General features: G+C 40.5%; 1 protein-coding gene across 2 annotated transcripts in view; it reads left to right on the plus strand.

The window, feature by feature from the left end:
* Window positions 1–21,215, plus strand: part of LOC108626507 (discoidin domain-containing receptor 2) — a 105,310-nt gene that overhangs the window by 81,220 nt on the left and 2,875 nt on the right. Inside the window, exons 3-14 of one of the 2 annotated variants that reach the window (XM_018027214.2) lie at window positions 757–859; window positions 2,857–3,088; window positions 4,772–4,919; window positions 11,327–11,491; window positions 12,234–12,367; window positions 13,609–13,816; window positions 14,664–14,759; window positions 17,849–18,024; window positions 18,435–18,606; window positions 19,047–19,309; window positions 19,581–19,718; window positions 20,830–21,137. In XM_018027214.2, the coding sequence (XP_017882703.1) occupies window positions 757–859; window positions 2,857–3,088; window positions 4,772–4,919; window positions 11,327–11,491; window positions 12,234–12,367; window positions 13,609–13,816; window positions 14,664–14,759; window positions 17,849–18,024; window positions 18,435–18,606; window positions 19,047–19,309; window positions 19,581–19,718; window positions 20,830–21,137 (2,143 nt within the window). The remainder of the gene's footprint in view (window positions 1–756; window positions 860–2,856; window positions 3,089–4,771; window positions 4,920–11,326; window positions 11,492–12,233; window positions 12,368–13,608; window positions 13,817–14,663; window positions 14,760–17,848; window positions 18,025–18,434; window positions 18,607–19,046; window positions 19,310–19,580; window positions 19,719–20,829; window positions 21,138–21,215) is intronic. The other variant, XM_018027215.2, reaches the window with a different exon arrangement.

The raw sequence follows: 21,215 nt of genomic DNA on the forward strand, positions 1-21,215 counted from the left end.
AATATTCAATTATATATTAAATTATATTACATTGCCTCTTGAATTTTGCAAGAATTGCAATTACACTTTGGAAGTCTCAAAGCTTTTCTTACAAAAGGTTTCCGTCTTAATCCATCAAAACGTGTCCCCTTCGCGTCTTGCAAATCGAACCGTGGATCGCTCATCTCTCTGCAAATTTATTCGCAACCGATTAGTCCATCGTGCCTGGCCCCGTCTCGCGTGAAACTTCACACCTTCACCGGCCGGAAACTTTAATGGAAAGATTACACTCGAACGTGGCAGTAAACTCGCTGCAGAAATTGGAAGCGAGTGCGTACCGATTGAACGGACGACCACTTATCCATCAACGATGCGACGATTGCACTGTACCGATGATTGCTGTTTACGTTCGTGATTCTCAAGTTATTCAGAGAATCTGGGATGGGAAATTATGAAAGAAAGTAGAGAAAATTTTTTAAGATGGTTCTCTGGAGTGGAGGAATTGAGTAGAAAATCATTTTAGGATATAAAATGTTATAGAGGTCTTTTATTTAATAGATATTAGGTCAGTACAAAAGCTCGTGCCCTATTTTTATTTTAGCATTATGTTACAAATTCCCTCACAATAAATATTGTCTAACTGCATTTCTCTGAAGTTTAAATGACGGAGAAATAAGCTTATCCGTTTCCGATGAATTTTCGATAGTATCGAGCTTTGGCCGAGACTGGCTAAAGTTCGACGTGCATTGAATAATAGAGTTAAACTGTATATTTCAGGGTCGTGCAATCAATCCTTGGGGATGGAGTCCGGAGACATACCGGATTCGGCCATTACGGCGTCATCATCGTATGTGACGAACGTCGGACCACGAAACGGCCGGTGAGCGCATTTACTTTTACTCGAGAACGCGGCGCGACGCGTTAAATGGTAGGTACCGCGGCTGCCTTTTTAACGTGTCTCCAGGAGAGGGAGACAGATCAAACCGAACCCGCGACAGACACGCTTTCCGCATTAACGGCCACTCTTCACTTTTTCTGTCCTCCTCTTCCCCCGCCGGATCGCGACTGTAATTTAACGTGCACCGTCGCGAGGAACTTTACTTTTAATCACGTTCAGCATGTTCGGTCGCCTGGAAAAATTAATAGAGGCCGCGTCTCTTCTCCTCGCGTTCGCGAAAAACTAAAGCTAGGTAAAACTAGTTAGCGGGGCATCGGCAGCGTCCGGGAAATATTATCCTCCTTCTTCGGTAATTATTGGAAAAACCTGGGATTACATGAGCTTTTCTGCTGAACGTAGAATTTTTCAATCGAGATTACAATTTAGTTCATATATTATAACTCATACACAAATCTCGTAATTTATTAATAGATTGCAGATTTTAAACATTTACAAAAAGATCGTATATGCGGAAATTAGAAACACGTGTTACGCCCGAAAATGTAGTATAAAATATTAAAACTGAATGCATATTGCGATGCTTCAATGATAAAAAATATTTACTTAAAATGCATCTTTTTTTAACTAGCGACTATAAATGTTTTATTTTTAGTAAAAATCTACGGTGTATTTCTTAGATAAAATTATAATTTCTTCGCTCGGGATCGATCAGATATATTCTGTAGATTCATAGAGATCATTGTGAAATTTGCATTAAAATTTCATTTCACGAGAGAATCCTCTGAACCGGGCCTTTACTACTTGCGGTTCAGGCATTCAGTAGTAGTAAACCGGCGTGGTCAGACAGTGGAAACGCCTTGTAAATGAGCGCTGTCTGGACGTCCGGAGTAGCCGGCGTCGCCATTCGTAAGGCTGCACCTAACGTTCCACCGTCGTAAATACTTTTTCAAAGACATCAACGAAAATTTTTTCATTAAAAAAGACAAAAGATGTAGCGTTAGTCACTAGGAAGTATCAAATATCTTGTAATTGAACAATTTTATCTAAAAATGCTTTAATTAGAATATCAGAACTTTCAGTGAGATATGAATGAAACATGGAAATGTAAATTAGCTGTATCGGTTTTGAAATTGGGCCAGAAACTCGGATAAATGTTTGAATAGGTGAATTAATCGGCGTCGTCGGAAAAACGCGACGGACCCTCTAATCAGGCGACGAGTTAACTTCGTTATTAGATAGGAAGCTCCGACGGGGTGGCCGATAGGTGGTGAAAGTTTCGCGAAGTTTCATTGGGTCGATTTAGAGCGAACGTGAGGCGCCTCGGGACGGGCGGGGGTATGAAACGTCAGGGGGTAAAATGAGAATGGACGGAAAAGAGAGACGTCGGAGAAAGAAGAACTGAATCCCGGATTCGCTGTTTAAGTACACTTCCCTCGAACCGAAGAAGTTCTTGAAACCGGCGAATGGCCCCGTGAATTGTTCTTCTTTGTTCGAACGATGCTGTAATGGCCGGAGGACTATAACTGCGCCTAGACGGCCGCTCTTCCGCGCTTCAAGAGCCGGTGAAACATTAACTTCGCGCCAAACCGCGTCGGCATCGTCGCACCGCGCCGTGTCCTATCGCAGTCTCCGCATATACAGTCTTCTCCGGGATTCTTGATTAATTTAACACTCTTCGGTGTTAGCCATTCATCCTCCTCTACTGATGCGTTCAATAGAGGAGGATGTCACGCGAGACGTTTCAAGAGTAGATTGACCGAATTTTCACCAGAACGTGTCTTCCTCTTCATGAATCATCTATTTATATAAATTAATAATTAAACTGCTTGATATAATTCTCCGTGTCATATTCTCGAAAAGGTTTCAGCATATTCATATGAAAACGAATTTAATATTATTTAACACCGTCGCCTGAAGCGAGGGCCTATTTAAAATTCATCAAAACGAGCTGTGTGGCTAACAAATTCTGTTGGGGACAGGCTGCGGAAGGAGACAGCGGGTGGTGCCTGGTGCCCGAAGAGCCAGATAGAAAGAGGAATCCGTGAGTGGCTGCAAGTGGATCTCCCTGGACCGCACGTGATCACCGGCGTACAGAGTCAGGGTCGTTACGATCATGGCCGTGGCCAGGAATACGTCGAGGAGTACACCCTCGAGTATCGACGTCCCGGGTTCACCGAGTGGCACCGATATAAGCGCTGGGATAACAAGGAGGTACGTGTGCTTCCGTGTACTGTACATCCTGTTGACAGTCGAGAAGAACTAAGTTAAATCCGACCGAACTGAATAACGTGGTCGCAATCAGTCTGCGCTACCCGCACTGTATTTTTCTCTTCCTGGTAAACTCGATCGGGTCGCCTCGAAATCATCGACGATCATTTTAAAGTAGATAATACTGTTAATATTTCATTCAAATATATTAATTTAGTGAAATGTAAATTTATTAGATTACAATTGTTACGATTTATGATTTGATTCGAGCATTGAAAATGACATGAATTTTCGTAGAAACGTTCCATTTGAACATCAGTTATCGGGAATAGAGAAAACGGGCAGGGATCTCGATTTATTTCTTAAAGGAAAAAAGCTTCAGATTGAAGGAACGGTTTGGTTTCCTTATTGTGATTCCGCTGGTGTTGGCGATTCAAACGTGATTCAAGTCACGGTAGCTCGCGAGGTTCGCGCGTTCTTCCAACTCTCACTGTTCTGAAAGATTGGAAACGAGGAAACTTAGATACGGTCATCGATAAGTACGTGTACTATTTAAGACGAGACGAGAACTTGGATTTGTCTTGAATGTATTTTTTCATCGGTTTCACGATAGAATAAAAAATAAATCACATTTCTTACATAAAGAAATATCAATGGCCTCGAAGAAATCGAAAAAACAGAAGAATTTTCGTTAAAAGACGTTCTTCAATCGAAATCATTTAAATCATGCTATGAAATTTTTTCATAACATAAAAAACATTTACGTGGCCTCGTTCAGCTGAGACACCCAATACTACTGCTAAATTTTTAATTGTGCACATGAACTTTTTTCTCATTCCTTATGGTAACTTGTGTACGCAAACACTGACGTGGCGGTATATTGGAATGATAATTTATGACCGGTCCATGGGAGGTGAATTACCTTGGAACCGACGCTGTGATGATCTATGTCTAAACGACGTACAGCGAGTCTCCAGCTCAGTTGAGATTTCCCGAGTAAATTGATTAATATTGACGCACATTCGACTGTGCACGCGTCCGAGGCTCGTGAATCACGTTCGCGTGAACGTTTACCAACGTTAAATGCAATATACACGTCACTATACCATTATCAATAGACTTTTGATAATATCAATTTAATAAATGCAATTTGCATAGAGATTTCTATTATCATGTAAAAATTATAGCTTAATATTTTGTATATTTTTATGCATTACATGCTTACATTATTTTTATTCATTCAATCTTTCTATAAATGCATAAAATGCTAATTATCAGTTAGAAAATGTCGGGAACTAAATTAATCGTATGGCGTACGCGGAAACTATAACGTCGGAGGCCACGCATTAATCGGGCGTTGTAATTAAATCAGTTAAATTATCGCAATTAAGCCGATAATTATATGGGTAACGGTAATGTATCGTTGAGAACGTTGTTCCGCTAACAAATTTACTTAGGAACAACCGTTGATTAAATACATTTTAACGCAAGAATCAGTCCCGGTAATTTATTCGAGGGAAATCGTTCGAACCTAATAATGGATAGCCTTTAAATTGATCCCGCCGCGGGTTCATTAATTAACGCGTTGCCAAACCACTTGAACGTCGGTTAAACAGCGTCATCCCGACGCGGCCCGTGGAAAAATTGAGTTCGCGAACCGTTCGTTTCGTTTGCCATTTGTTTTAGGTGCTGGCCGGGAATACGGACACTTCGACGGTGGTGACCCATCGTTTGGTACCGCCGATCTTCGCCGATCAAATCCGCATTCTACCACACTCCGAGCACAGGCGAACTGTTTGCCTCCGCATCGAGCTCAGGGGCTGTCAGTTCACGGGTGAGTGACGTTAATGAATTCAGCGATCGAGACTTGCCGCGCAACAACAACAATCGCAAACTTCCGACGGAAACTGTTGCGGGTCTATAGTCGCGTTTGGATAAACTCCGGATTAGTCCCTGATACTTCTTCGCTCGTGGCATTGTTTCAACAGACGCGGAGTTCATTAGTTCCCAGTTACTAAAACGTCGACACTTGTCTATACGTTTTCACCTCCATGATAGAAGTTTATTGCCACGGCATAGATATTTTGTATAAACCAGAAGATCCATTAGTATGTGCAAATATTAAATTATAAAAAATGTTCAAAGTACGAATCTTTAGATCTGCGCCAATCGCAGAGCTTGAAATATTTTCCTGGTACTCGAAGTTTGTTGTCAGAAAATAAATATGTTATGTAAATTAGAAAAACCATTTCCCGGCTAAAATTTGAAACACAAATCGTGAGGCTCTGAAATATTTTCCATGGTAATAGAAGTTTGTTGCCACAGCGTAGATATTTTTTTATAGCCAAATTACAAATTGCAATGTCAAACGTCCGAGTTGAATTCCAAATATGCAAACGTGCGGAGTACAAATCTTTACATCAGCGAATCACAAATCCCGCTGAAATCGCAAGGGTTGAAATATTAAAATCCGAGGGCCGGTAACAGATCGGAAAAATTCCGCAGCCGAATCGCGAGACTCGCTTGAACATAAACATCAAAGATTCAGATCTCGACCTAGTTCCACGAGGATAGAGATGAACGGAGAAGAAACCGTGCCCGGTGCAAATTTGCAATTCCAGGGTAGCGTACGATGGAAATGTGAGCGGCCGGCCGCGTCGGACAGCCGGCCGATTAATTTCCAAATTGCAATTTCATTCAATTTGGCGAGCCTGAGACGACGACAGCGAGGCTAGGTCGGAATCCGAGTTCGAGTCCGACTGGATGCTATTAACGTTCGTAACTGCGTTACACGAGCGAGCTCATCGGGATGCGGCCGCCCTAGTCCTCCCCCGCGTGCATACAATCCCCCGTAGCATTCATGTTTTCGACCCACTTCTGCTACTTAAACGCGTCTAAATCCAATCGACACGAGCCGTAACATTGTTCCGTGAAACGATCTGCAATTTCTCGGTTGTCCTATACGCACACGCGTGTCCTGTGAAACTTTCAGGCATCCGTTCTATAATGACGAACGAGCAACGTTTCAATCAACGCGACGTGCCTCACGAATGTATATCGAGATGAGCATCTCCTGCTGGACATAAATATTAAGACATTACCATAATTGATATAGTAATTAATATAATAATTGACACAATGGTTCATATAATAGTTAATACAATATTTAATATAATTGTTACAATCTCTTATATATTGATGAATATTGGATAGAATTCATCCATACATTAATTAGTACATTTTCTATAATGAAAGATACAATAATTTGTGTACGAATGGCGATATCATTTTTTGCCATAATTAATTTAACATTGATACAATGTTTCATGTAACAGTTTTATGTTCTTGCCACGCAGAAGAAAAACAGCGTAGTTCGAATCAAGTTCGATTCGCTGGGACAGAAACACAGGAATAAACGGGACTCGCAATATTTCCGGGATGGAAGCCGACCCCGAAATGGGACAGGCGTTTATTTCCTCGTATACGAGAATACTTTCCATGGGAAAATTGAATGAAAGATGTATTATCCGTTTCTCCCGTCACCGAACATCGTTTCTTTTACTATCGCCGGAAATGAAAGATGAATTGGTAATGTGAAAAGGATGTCACGGTGAAAGGAGAATATAAAATAACTGGAAAAAGCGCGACGGTTTATAAGTTAAAAGAGACAGTTGAAAATTTAATGAAAAGATTTAACAGTCCGTGAAAAATGTTTGCATTTTTCACCGTTCGACGAGATTGATTTTCATAATTCAACGAACTGTATTCTATTGGTTTCCCATTAGAAATCGAATCCTATCGGTTCCCAATCAAAACGAACGTGCGAGAGTTATGAGATAGTGGAATCAACGAGTTTTAAATTTAATATACTCTGTACGAGAGATATTAGGAAATTAAAAATTAATATTGTCAGTGTAACTGCGATGGACACGTGTAATCTATGCGCAGAGTGACCTAGAAGGGAAACTAATTTTGAAACCATTTGTAGAAAAGACTCTTGAACGACAAATCAATTGACCCATATTTTCTATAGACCGCGTATTAATATTTATGGCCGAGGCATTTATCTAGATTAAATGTACACGTAATGTTCCAAGGGTGCTGCATTTAATAAGCGAGTAATAAAAGAATAACGACGAGAGGTTGGAAAAAGGAGAGTACGAATACTAATTAAACCAAGCAGTAGTCGGGATGCTATTGGAATGCAAGAAGGATGGAAGTAGAAACGGCAAATACCGGTATCCTTAAAATAAACATTCTATCTCTTTTGAATAAACCACGGGTATCGTAACTCTCATCTCTATTTGTGTATAAAACGAGGTTTCAGTTTTTAATTTATCAGAGGATAATCTGCCGTATAACTTTTCATTTCGTACAATTTTATCACGGAACACGGCGCGTGACAGGTTCCTTTTACGGTGACATTCGTACACCGTATCTCATAACTCTGAAACCGATGGGAAATCTTCAATCTTCGCATGTCGCAAAATTTACGTTTTTTATCAGATTCACAGTACGAACGGTAGATTGTGAAACTTACGTTTTATATTGAAATAAAAGTATAAACTAAGCCGAGCATTCTTTAACGTTGCGCCAAATGACCTTTTATTATCTCCTAGTTTCATGTGTATTTTTACTTACGTTTGCTTTTGATACAGTAATTTAATTTAATTCAGACCGCGCGCTGTTAACAGAAGAAACTTTTCGCCGGCATTGTTCGCTGTTTTTGTTACAATATCTGACGATTCCGTTTGCGCACAATGGGAAATTCCGACCGAGAACTTTTTACGCGGACCCGGGCAACGGAACTGAAAAGCGTCGGAACACTCGTCACATAAAGTTCCAGTTTAAAACTCGCCGCTGCCAGAAGAAAACTTAAACAACGGCCTATCGAACTTTGGCAAGCTTAATCTACGGGATACCGTAATTTCGTTATGAATTGCCTCGCGTGAGGTGCGATACAATCATGCAAATCCGGTACGTCGTTTATTACATCGCAAATAATTCTGCATCGTGGCACGTATCTGAAACGCGAACTTCTCCTAATTAATACGTGAACGTAATGCAAAATATTCGCGTGAAAACGTTGCGCAACCCGCGACCGCTCGTATCCGTATTATTCAGAAGGAATTCAACTTCTCTGCCCGCACGAGTTCCATCGATTCCAGCAGGAATTCCGAAATCACTGGACAAGGCATACAATCAAACACAATATTATATCCCTGTTCAGGTTTTAAAAGACTGAATGAATAAATGAAAATTCCTGATATTTGATAATTTAATATTTGATATTTGATGTTTGTCAGATTTTTTATAGATAATAAGCAAGTGGAGATGTCTTAAAGCTGGTGAACAAAAATGTTTGCTATGCTGTATTTTGCTGCGACCCGGTGCACAGTAACACTGCGGTATATCAATATCAGTGTAATAGCCGTGATTTGCATAAATGATTTTTCTGGGTCGCTAATGTCGAAGAAATGGCGAGGCGCCGGCGCAACGGGCCGCGCGCGTAAGAACTGGTCGAGGGAAAACATTGAAAAGCCAGGTACTGTGGAACCGGGCGACGTGAGAGGTCTCGCACTATAAGAAGCATTCGGAGCGTGTGATATCGAGCTCTCGTGGGCGGGATCGTCGGATTTATGGGCCCCGTGCACGAAACAACGTTACGCGGCCTACGTGGCGAACTGTTGCCCCCGAAACTGCGAATAAAAGCTTCGGTTTGAGAACCAATTAAACACCTCCCTTGTTAACGTTCTCGAATTCGCTTTTAATTCAGTAGAACAGGTTCGAGGTAGCGTAATTGAACGGTATCAAAAATTGCCTTTGTTCAGAGACAATGAAGCATGACGTTCGAAACTTCTTCTAATTGGGCTAAAAATAATCATTTTGTTGAAAACACGAATTGGGTTAAAAAAGCATGACTCTTCTCTACCAGGCAATTATAAGTTAAAAAGCACGAACAATAAATACCTCAAGTAATGTTATTATTTTATTCCACAATTTATAGTCTGATTGGACAGAAAAAGATATTATTTAAATCCAATTAATATTGGGTCAGAATATAATTCCGATCCTGAAAAAGGAAAGAATCTTTTCTGCCGGGGAACTGAAAATTAAAAAGTGCAAACAATTGACATCTCAGGGTTAAAAGTGGCTTTTGAAAACGAGCTGGAAGTCGGGCTGGCAGCAGCGCAGGGTTGTTGGTGGGGCGGATTGATTCCGAAACTTGTTACGAGTGCACTCTTCGCCTTTGAAGGCAACTTCCCTGGAAATTGCTCTAACGACACTCGATGAAAGTTCGTAATAATTTGTGTGGCTCGGCGGTCGGGGTTGGAATTCCTGGCGCAGATTAGATTAGCGGATTGCCGGATTACACGGCGGAGTCGCGGTAACGGCGGTGTGTACACGGGCCTCGTGTTAACACGGGATATACACTTTTAATGCGTATGTTGCCGGAAGTTGATTCTCTTTAATCTATTTCGACTTTAATAAGAACGCAAACTGCGTAACTGTAATTATAAATTCCGCCGCTATTGACTTATCATTTAAAAAATCACTCGAATATTACTTTATCCTTTTAAGCTATGAAAAGATCAAATACTGTTAGAAGTGTAAGTAAAATTTAACAAAAGTTATGACTTACTTTATAGATGCATGAGAGAGAGAGAGAGAGAGAGAGAGAGAGCGCATGTTATTTTTCTGTTTGCATTTTGATATTATTATGATTTTGCTAAGTTTGTGAGGAGATAAAATGAAAGACATAAAAAGAAGGGGAGAGGTGTGAAAGAGGAAAGGTATGAAGGAATGAGAGTGTAAGTAAAAATGTAAACCAAGCCCATCTCTGGGCCAATAGGCTGAAAAAAGTATTATGTATATTAGTTTGTCCTTTGCAATTTGAAATAGATAGAACAATACACTAAAATAGTCCAATTTCTTCAATGATTTCTGCTCCATTTTATTCGGCGCAATTTGGTCTAATTTTATCTATGGTTTAATATGCAATGAATTTTTCGTAGGTTTCTAAAGTTCTCCTAAAGTTAAATATAGAATCCTGAAAACAAAATGGGACCGTTGAAATCAGAGCAGGCATTTGATTTGAAACATCAGAAAGCTCTATATTACCTATAATTATATTTACCCGTAAAAATGACTTTTCCTCTTTTGTCACCAACTGAACTTAGAAAATCTTGAATTCCTTTCTTTTAAATAATCAGCGATATTTAGGTATTTTTAGCTTTTATCAAACTAGATTTCCCTCAGGGAACATTAAAATTAGTTGCCAAATGGCTATAGAGAGAGAGAGAGAGAGAGAGAGAGAAACTCTCGAATATCTCCTAACTTAATCCCATCTCCCAATATTCCTCTTAAATGATTAACAATTGGATTCAGCCAATTATTTCCTGGTTTCAAATTAAACGCGTTCCTTTCGCCCAAGATTCGACATTTTCTCTGGGTGCAACGGACGATAGAGAGTTGTCCGAAACTCACTCGACCGCATCGCGTGACACGGTTCACCGGCCACGGACGTATGCACCGTGAAATATCGAGAGTAGTTAGGCGATTCCGGGCACACGACACGACACGACACACGAAGTGGCCGCCGTTTTTGTCGTTCATTATTAATTCTCTCGCCGCGAACGCCCCTACCCCCTCGGGCACGCACACGACGGCGCAGTGATTAGATCCGTGATCCGACGAGATTACCCGTTGCTTTGCTCGATCGCGAAACTTCCTCGTTATCAGATGATAAACCGACTTAATCATGTTTACTCTTTAATCAATCTCTAACTTCTGTCCATTATTCTTCAACACGTTCCACGCTGATAACTATGTTATATTACAAAACATTCTAAATATTCTCCTTCTCCACGAAAAATAATTTATTTGAAAATTCGTTTAAACAACTTCTTTTATTTATCTCGATTTCCCCAGTTATTTTCAGTTCAGTTGAACTGAAAAAATTGATCAATCGAAATGCCTTTAAACTCTTTCCGGTTGGACTGAACTCGTTGAACAAATACACAAGCACCGAACTTTCCCTCGCAAAGTAAACCGTCTGTTTGAGGAAACAATGCTGTCAACGTAGCGATTCTTTCCCTACCCGTGTTTCATCTACACGCGCCCTCCAACTTGCTGTCGGCGCGGTGTGCCAGTAAAGTTGCGTCGAGTTTGTTTTAAAAGAACGAGGACATCGTCACGAGGCAGTTGTCACCCGGTGGAAACTTGGCCGGCTTGTTTCAGGCGGCGTGGTTAGCTACACGATACCGGAATCCCCGACGGTGGAGCTCAGCGACGTCTCGTACGACGGCAAAAGGCAGGACAACTTGTTGACCGATGGCCTAGGACGGCTGATCGATGGCGAGGTCGGCGCGGATAATTACAGGCTGGACATGGGAGATGGAAGAGGTAATCGGTGGGTGGATACACGCCGGGGTGCTAAGTGCCGAAACCGACGACGGGGTCCCACAAGAACAGTATTGTCAAAAATCAACACCTCGTATAATACAGGAGTTGCAGACCAGCTCCGGCTTGTGTTAATTTCCCATAGGCGGACAAGATTAAAGATCAGTAATAAATTTATGTCTTTTTTTCAATGCTCAATCTGGCGTTGATGCTGCTAGATTTTTATATCATTTCGAAATGAAAACAATTTTAAATTGCATACGATACGTAATTGTAATTGATAATTAGAGCTACAAGTTTTGTATAAAATTATGTATTGATGTAGTCTTTAATGGTTCATGATGTTGAATATTTGTTAGATTTGTTTATCGACAATATGCAAAACAGAGGTATAATCACAGTCCATTAATCACTCTCATGTTCTTAACATGTCCAAACTATGCAGACGTGTCGCCGATCGGTACTTAGCACCCGTAAACAGAGGAGACAGTAGTTGGCGCGAGGTCGGAACTTCGCGAAACAGGAGAATGAGAACAGAGGAACGATGCAAGGGTTGGACGGGTAGTTCTTGCGCCTGGAAGTTACGTCGAACGGAATCAATTCAATTAACGAGAGAAACAATAGATCAATCGCTGCTAAGGCTTTAACTTCGATTCACGCTAACGAAGTTGTCTACCGGCGCGCCAGGAATGGGTTCGTGGTAAATCAATTCCACGCGCAATGGATACGTTTTTACGTTTCACAGGCACCGGTTGGGTCGCGTGGATGCGCGACACTTTCGAGGACGATTACGTGGAGCTCGTGTTCGAGTTCGAGGTAACCTGGATCTTTGAGGCGGTCCACATCTACACCAATAATTATTTCTCCCGCGACGTCCAGGTAAGTAATCTTTTATTGCGTTCCGCTCCTCTTCCTTCCTACCTTATAAACCGCTAAAGAAGATAAAACTTTTAACGACCGCCGCTCATCGTTAGATGACAGGATATTTTCCGCAAGACCAGACTAAAAATATCGAACTTCATCTCATTTCACCGGAAACTTTAATCGTATCAAATTTTTATATCCCTAATTATGGGAAATTAAGATTTAATAGTCACTTGGTTTCATTTAGAGTTATCGTTCGAAATCATTCAAACTACCAAAATATTATAGAATTGTTGGAATTGCAGTGTGGAAACTGTTTTCAGTAACTGAATCATGTCTTAAGAATTATATAAATGTTATTAAATATAAAAATATTAATTGTTATTGATTATAAAAATTAAATAAATATAGAATAATTTATTTCCACTGTGATGAACCAAAAAGTAAAAGATTCTTATTGTCATGTCATGAAGCATTGAAATTAGAAACTGTTTTCAGTAACTAAATCTTGTTTTAAGAATCATACAAATCGTACAGTTATTTCCATTATGATGAACCAAAAAATAAAAGATTCTTATTGTACATATGAGTTTGTACATCGAGCGTTTCTCGTGAGCGGATTGAAATCCGAACGCGGCCCAATACGGGCACGGTGAAATGTCAATGCGATTCAATGAATGGATCGCCTGTATCTCCTTTCATCTGGATGAAAGGCCGCGCCATTAAAAGTGAATCAGGTTTAAGTACCGGTTATTGCTTACGCGAGCAGTCCATGTCGCCTATTACGGCCAGTGTTTCTTTCTTTTTGGTTGCTGAAGCAACTTGAAGAAGTACTAATAAACAATTCCATGTAGAAATAAAGTTAAACCTTGTAAAAAATGATATTTCATCAAAATTTGAATTGAAACTATAATAGAGATGAAGAGGAGTACTACGCGTTTGAATTTGGAGCGGATTTAATTGCATTCATCGAATTACGGAGTGTATTGCGTTCCGTGCAATTTCTAGTTCTGTTAAGTGAAACACGTTGATTTTCATAAATAATTACTGTGAGTGTATCATGGAGATTAACTCTTAATATAGCAGAAATTATGGCATTGCAAGTAGCATCACTAATGGAAATTCATTGAAACATAAAGTCTGATCCTTTCTAAAGCGTTAATAATTGTTTTACAATTTGTGCTAAAATCATAAATTCTGAACGGCGAACAATCATTCTTAAACGCAATCTAGTCCCAGTTTCGATCATGCCTCAGGTGTTTTCCAAAGCAGACGTCTGGTTCAGCGTCGATGGTATCACTTATGAGGAGGAGCCTCTATCCTACTCCTACATACCGGATATCGTGTTGGAGAACGCGAGGAACGTGTCCATAGGCCTGCACGAACGCCAAGGCCGGTTTCTCAAGATACATTTGTATTTCGCTGCCCGATGGATCATAATCAGCGAGGTGACATTCGAAGGAAGTAAGTCTGTCATAACTTCCCTTTTTCGTTTCTAACATAATTACTAAATTACTTTAATACATTTAGTATTATTATTTCAATTACTAAACCCGAAAATATACCATCTACTTGATTATCTTGATCCCTTCATTATCTCGGCTTAATTTTTATTAAACCAGTAATGAGTGAAGTTATAACATCGGTTAGATTATTATCTTCCAAATCAGGCAACCCCCGAAACGTACTTCGAATGCTTTTTAACCCTCGTCACGTCTTTGTCCGCCATTTCTTTCCGATTTCATCGTCGTCCTAATGACCGTTTGAATTAACGGCCACGATCGTTGAACCGACGTTCCTGCGAATATCCCCGCAGGGAGCTGCTCGGAGTCGTCAAAAAGGAATCGCGCAACGGAAATGAGATCGGACAGGGATCACGGTTAACATGTTTGATAAAACTGCTTGCTAATTATCAGCCGCAGCCACGCGCATTTTAAACCGAAACCTGAAGAGCTACTATGTCATACTTAAAAACAAGTTTTTTAAGATTCATTAAGAAATGTCATTCAATATTTTTTACTTGTTGATTTTTGTTTTAACAAATATTGAATAAAATGAATTTTCATTTGCCAGTGTACAGGTTTTTATCAAACAACAAATTCATATAAAATTTCTTTTATTAAAATTAATTTATATATCGCGAATGATAATTATTATTTATTTTAATTATATTTTATACTTAGACTTTCTTATTAGTATTATAAGTGACGCGTGAGAATGGTTGTAAACAAATGATTTCGAGGATGGGAAGAGGTTTCGTTGCGGATTAGCAAGACTCGCAACGATTTAATTAGCATGACACTTGTTCTAGCGAATCCCTATGAAAATACCACCGAGGAGTCGGCGTCCGAGTTCAGTAACCGGGAGATTCCAATGAACCCCGAGGTGGATCTTAACTTGCAAACAAGTAAGTGACTCGACGGGGACGCGACGGCATTTAATTCCTATCAATCTCGAGTTAATTACACCCGGAGCATTCGAAAACTTTTCCTTATCTATTTTATCTCAAGTAATGCCTCCTACGGGACGCTCTACCGTCGAATACGGATTGGATTCATCGCGAAAGTAATTTGTTGTAAAAGAAAAAAGATCTGCAATTGAATATATGTTTGCATTTAAAGATCATCTTACTTAAAATTAGAAAATTATGTTCGATTTAACAAATGGGATTCTCCACTGTTTTTCGGAGTGAAAATTCAATAACTGAATCATGCGTTAGAAATTCGTGCCAGTTCTTAAATCGACATGAGGCGAATCAATTGCTCAATTTGTTCGTCTGATTATACTGCGAAATAAGCTCGACCGATTGAATCCCGTCTTTCACTTTGAGTAGGATAAGGTTTGTCCGACGAGTTAACTTCATTAACGAAACCAGGCCGATATTCTTTGCCGAACGGGGGGATACGATTAGAGTCGCGAAGAACCGGTCCCGAGCCGAGGAAACTTGGATAGTTTATAATTCACGTAGCAACTTCGCCGTAACGTAAACAATTAGTCGGATTAAGAGGGTGCTCTTTCGAGAGCGAGACGGGTCCGGGAAAGCGAGACAGCCCTCCGTCCTATTGCTTCAAAGAATCGGGTTCATCGGGTAAAAAGTGAACGTGAGTTAAAAGTGGCGAACGAAAAATAAATTGCGAGATAAAAAATGACGCGCAGCCGGACATTTTTCAATGTTCCCAAGTTTCTCCACAGAGCACAAAGTAAAAAGTTATATCCCATGCTGCAAGCTTTTTATTGTACGGTGATTTTTAAGTACAATGGTTTTAACACCTGGCTTGAACTGGCGCTGACCTTTAATGTCAGAAGTCCGAGCAACAATAAGAATATTTAACAAACGTATGACAGAAATAAAATATAAAAATGAGAGAATAATTAATATTTTTACTTGGCATACTCGTAAGTTATATTAGTTTAATAATTACCATTGAAGATGCAACGAATTTTGACGACGAAGAAATATAGGCTAATAACGTAAGTGAATAAAACCCTCTCGAGTACGAAAATAGTCTTTAAATGGGCATGGAGTTTAACTTCATTATCCAGACGCCTCTCTGTAAACGTTTTTCGTGCATCCTTTCGAATAATCTAGTAGCGGATAACGCTCTTTCTGGGAAGTTTGCCCTCCCAATAAAAGAAGAAAGGGAACGATAAAAAACGGAGGTGCTTAATGGCTGGATAAAGAGCGGGATTAACAAGAAAACCAAAGGGAGCACCGCGGTGGCTGTAGCGTGGCGCGTCGATGTAAAATAAGCAGTTAATCGGACGGAGGTTGGAAAATTAGAAAAGAAAATTGACCGCGGGAGGGGTCGTTGGATAAAGACAGACGTGGCTTAATTAGACGACAATCTACTAAGGTGTAATTGCGTATTCGAGCGGCGTGGTGTTGCTGGCCACTCCATAAATCTTCTCCGCCCTCGTTGCGTTTACTTGAAGCCATCAGGGCTTAAGCCATCATGGATAATACAAAAATCCTCCCATTTCACCGATCGTATTTCCATCAACGTCTTTTTATATTATTTTCCCGTTGGTATGGATCAACGCGGTTTCATAAAAATGTCGCTGCTCCAAATACATAAAACGTAAAAAACTGGGAAAAGGGAGAGGGCGGGTGTACTGTTCAGTGATTAAGGAAAGAATAAAAGTTTGTACTTATCGACATCCTCGCGTTAATATGAGTGTTGAAAAGATGATAATGAAGGGTTGAAAAATATGTAAGGAGTGAAAAGCAGACCGCGAGCAAACAGAGAATAATGGAACAAAAGAAAAGAGAAGAAAAGGGAGTACAAGCAACGGGATGAGAGATGGAAAACGAAAGGAATTAAAAGCCCGCCGGCGTGTCCATTTTCTTTTTTCGAATCCATAGAAAGGAGCGCGTGATTTAGAGGGTAGATTTTCCGGTTCGAATCGCCGCGACGGGCCTCCCCGGTCCATAGTCCGCGGGGACCTCGCGAATTAAAGTCGAAATTGCAAGGACACCTTGCTCCCTACTCGTTTTACTCTTCCGCTCGAGCAGCCTCGTCTCTGATCGAAGAAAATCAGTCTGTTCCCATTAAGGCAACGCTTTCATTGCTGTTATACAACAGGAAATCTTTTGATACAAGTCAATTACTTTGTTTCATTAATGAATAAAGAAATGGAACTTCTTGTCGTCTGATATAATTTTGACCGGAGCGTGTACTTCTCAAGTTTGATGTGTACATCTGGAAGATAAGATCGCGGGTTAGAATTGAAAAATCGATCCGCTCGAAGCCGAATATGTCCAGCGTCTTCGAGTCACTAGGCCGAGTCGAGATCATGATCGCCACGCGAGGCCGGTCTCTGGCTTATTTATTTCTCTCGTAAAACAGGCGTCGTGACGCCGCTTCCGTTCTAGCCGTGATAAAGTCGGGCGCCGGTCGACATGAAAAATTGGAAGAATGTAACGGCACATTGTTAAGTCGGTTTATCAAGCCGACCGGGGGCCCCGCGTTTCGTCTTTTTCCGAGCGTATCCACTTCCCTCGCGTTCTTCGTCTTCGTCCCGGCCCACCTCCCGACTGTATAAAGTTTCTCTTGGTAAAGCGGCGATTAGCCTTTTCCTTCGCGTCGCGATAAAACGTTACGGTTTTTTAAGTGACAGGAAGGGTAAGGAAGGGCATTCCAAGGGCTGTGCACCTTTTACGAGCTATAAAACGGTTTCCGTCGGGAAGAGATCACGAAAGAATCGGTTTTAGTTCATTTACTTCGCCAACGAAAATTTCACTGCCTCGTATTCGATTAAATCTCTCGGAATTTCGAATGCTCTGGATATTATAATTCAGTGGTAATTAAACAGCTCGAGTTAATTAAATGCTGCATATTAAATTGAAATTTTTTTTAATATTAAATATCTGGCATACAGAATGGTCAGATGTTGAGTCTCGCTGTTCAGTATGAATTGATTTATTTAGTTATTTATGCGGAATGGAAATAAGGAGTACTGTGTAGGTTCTCCATTAAAATGAACCGTTTGGCATAGTTACAGCAGCGGGAGAGGGTCAGGAATATTTAGAGGTACTAATAGGTGTTCTGACTGCCATTATCCTACTTCTTCTGTTGGTCTGCGTCATTATTCTACTTCTGAATCGACGGCAAAAACTTCAGAGCTCGCCGACCGTGCTGAAAAATCCATTTGGATTCGCCATAAACATGAAGGTAAGAGCCGGAGCTCATAAATATGCTGAAACTTTTCCAGCCCGATAAGACGGATCTTAATTCGTCATTAAAAGTCCGCGAACTTCCTTTCCCAAAATGACACGAATCTCTTTCAACACGTCTCATTCTTTAACATAAATGCCATGCATTAACGTGTATCTGTCAATTCGAAAAATTAGAAATACTGTAAAACTTTATTCATTTATATGTGCATGATAATATTTACATTATAATAATAAATGCGAATAATTATTGAAAGTGAACTATATCTTAAATGGTCTTGCACTATTTTTTATCCGATCCGATTTTATTCAATCGGAAAATAACCGATAGCTTGTGAGAGCTGACCTGGTATTTATGAGACCCACTTGCGACTTTTTTGTGAGACAAACGATTGGAACAATTTCCAGGGACTCCTCTTAAATTTAACCCCCGGTGGAATGCTGACAGAGACTGCCAATCACGTGTCACCGGACATGCCGGAGGACGGAAGTATGCACGAGTCTTTGACAATGGAACAATTCAATTCACCCCTTGTCAGCCCGCAGTATAAATCTACCTACGCGATAGTGGCCACTTCTGGTGAGTTTTTTCAAGTATTTCAAACGTGAAATCCTTTGCCTCGTTCGAAGAGATCATGATTCCGATTCTCTACACCTGTCTTTGATATAATTAAAATCGATCGTGAACGACCATCTTCGAAGAGCCGGAGGAAAATACAAAACTGAAAACAAATAATATCTTTAGGAAAAGTTCATTCAATAAAAATTGGCCGTCGGCTTAATGCGAATGGTGGATTGTTTTCATTTCAAACGGCTAAAACTCTGTTCAGGTTCAATTAATAATTTTCTGACTTCGCTCGACGCGGTTACTTTTATATCATTTCTAAATACAATCTTTATACAGCGTAATTAAGATTTTATATAAAAATCGCATAAAATCGAGGATGAGCGAAGTTCATTGATTTTTGTATTTCGACAGAGGAGCGACGCGAGAAAAAATAAAGATTGATTTGTTTCAAGAATCGCCGAAAGACTTGAAAGAGTTGAACCTTCCGGAGGAAACCGTCCGGCTGGACACGAGACCGGAATCGACCGTAGGCCCGGCTAGTTGCTCATCATCGCCGACCAACTCCCCCGCACGGCATTCCCAACACTACAGGACTCTCCAAAGTTACTCGAGTCCAACTACGAAACTCAATATCGCTGTCTCGTCTAATCATCAGAGAGACGTCGATCAGATCCACTCGAAACGCTGGCACACAGCGCCGAAAGAGAAACACAAGGTCCGCTCGAATGTCCATTAGCCGCCCTAATATTAATTGATTAATATTCTATTCCATCAATTGTAGATAGAAAACAAATTAGACAATAAGTCAAAACAATCAGCTGTCTGAAAAATTTAAATTTGATAAAAATTCATCCGAAATCATTTTCTATTTTGTTATTCCTTTAAAACCAGTTCGTTAATTTTAAACTCTCCCCGATGGTATAATAAATTAGCGAGTGTGTGTTTAAAAATATTGCGGCAACAATTTGCAACTCTTGGGCCCACAGATACCCGCACCTGTCGTTAGCTGGAACATCGCACCCAGTATGAACAAGCCGTACAAATGCAGGGAGATAGAGCCCAGCAATATACCGCGACAGTGCCTACGTACCACGGAGAAACTTGGCTCGAGGAACATCGGCGAGGTACATACAAACATACATGCATGGGACAATAACCGATTGGGAAACGATACGGTTCGTTACGTGCACGTGCACACGCGTGTGGCTCGTACGTATCTCGGGCACGCGCGTGACTAATTCCGAGAGCCCGGATCGTGATGAAACACGATTCTCGTTTTCCCGGCTTTCGTTAACCTTTAACACGGCTCGTTACCACTGTTCAATCAGTTACTTGATATTAACGTTAAACAGTTTCTAATTACTAGCTTGCAGATTATAATGCAAAATAAAACATTTGTTCTTTTCGATTTAAAGAATGAATATTCCTGTACATTTTCCCACATTACTAATGTTACTACTTAAGGATGTATAGGCTATATGTATACTGCTAACATGTTTAATTTGTTATTAGAGATTCCTATTACTATTAAAAAGCTAAAATTATAGTGATTTCAAATTTTTCATAGGTAATAGTATCACCTACAACTTTTACTTGAAGCATTTNGAAATACGTTTTTTTTAAACTATATAAACTTTTGGGATTGACTGTATAGCCAATACATCCTTAAATCTATCTATTAATTACTCCAACTAAGAATTCATTCGATTACTTCATTTGGCATAATTGAGAGAGAAACAACTGTCTTTACATTTTGCCTAATCTTAAGATCACGCTAGCAATAAATTAGACAATTATCGGTGGTAACAAACCTATTATTACACGTTTCTCTGAAACTACTGGGGAAACTTTGAGGCGACGAACCACAATACAGAATAATGCACTTACTGTGTACACATTATGCGCGTACAAGGTAGATCTCGCTATCGATGTACTTCCGGAATTCTTAGATGATTAACAGACAAACTGTGTACAGCGACTTACCGAGTTGGCACTTTGAAACAATTAAATAAGACTTTCCGTGCAGTTAATTGAAGACGTTACGGGAAACGACTTCGTAATAGATAAAAAATTGATTTATCTTTGTTCAAGAGTAATTTCCTCATACTTATATGTCAGCTGATAGATATTTCGCAATAGTTTAAATATAAAATTGAGATCGATTTCCGAGGGCCCTACGGGGAAAACAATTTTCATAACTTTCCCCGGGAATAATCTCGTTTATGGGTTTCGCAGGCGATAGTATGCGAGACGGTCGGATTGGAGGACGTGATAGCGGATGCCCCGAGATTGGTGGTGGCTCGCGTGCCCGCTTGCAGCGGTGACATACGTGCCGGTAGTAACGCGGACCAAATGCGAGAGGTCCGATTCTTGTCCGGCCTCTGCGATCCGAACGTCGCTCGGATCCTTGGCGTGTGCACCGTGGAGCCGGTCCCGTGGACGATCATCGAGTACACGGAACTCGGCGATCTCGCCCATTATCTTCAGTACAGTGTGCCACTTACGGGAACGCTTAGGCCGAGCTGCAATTTGAAGGCCCTTAGGTGAGACGCCGCTATCCCCGATCTTGAAACGCCCTATCTCCCCGGTCCCCTCTCTGCCCGACGCACCGGATAATCCAA

The sequence above is a fragment of the Ceratina calcarata genome, unplaced genomic scaffold, assembly GCF_001652005.2.
Source record: "Ceratina calcarata isolate Rehan_Ccalc_2016 unplaced genomic scaffold, ASM165200v1 scaffold405.2, whole genome shotgun sequence".
In the NCBI taxonomy this organism is placed as follows: domain Eukaryota; kingdom Metazoa; phylum Arthropoda; class Insecta; order Hymenoptera; family Apidae; genus Ceratina; species Ceratina calcarata.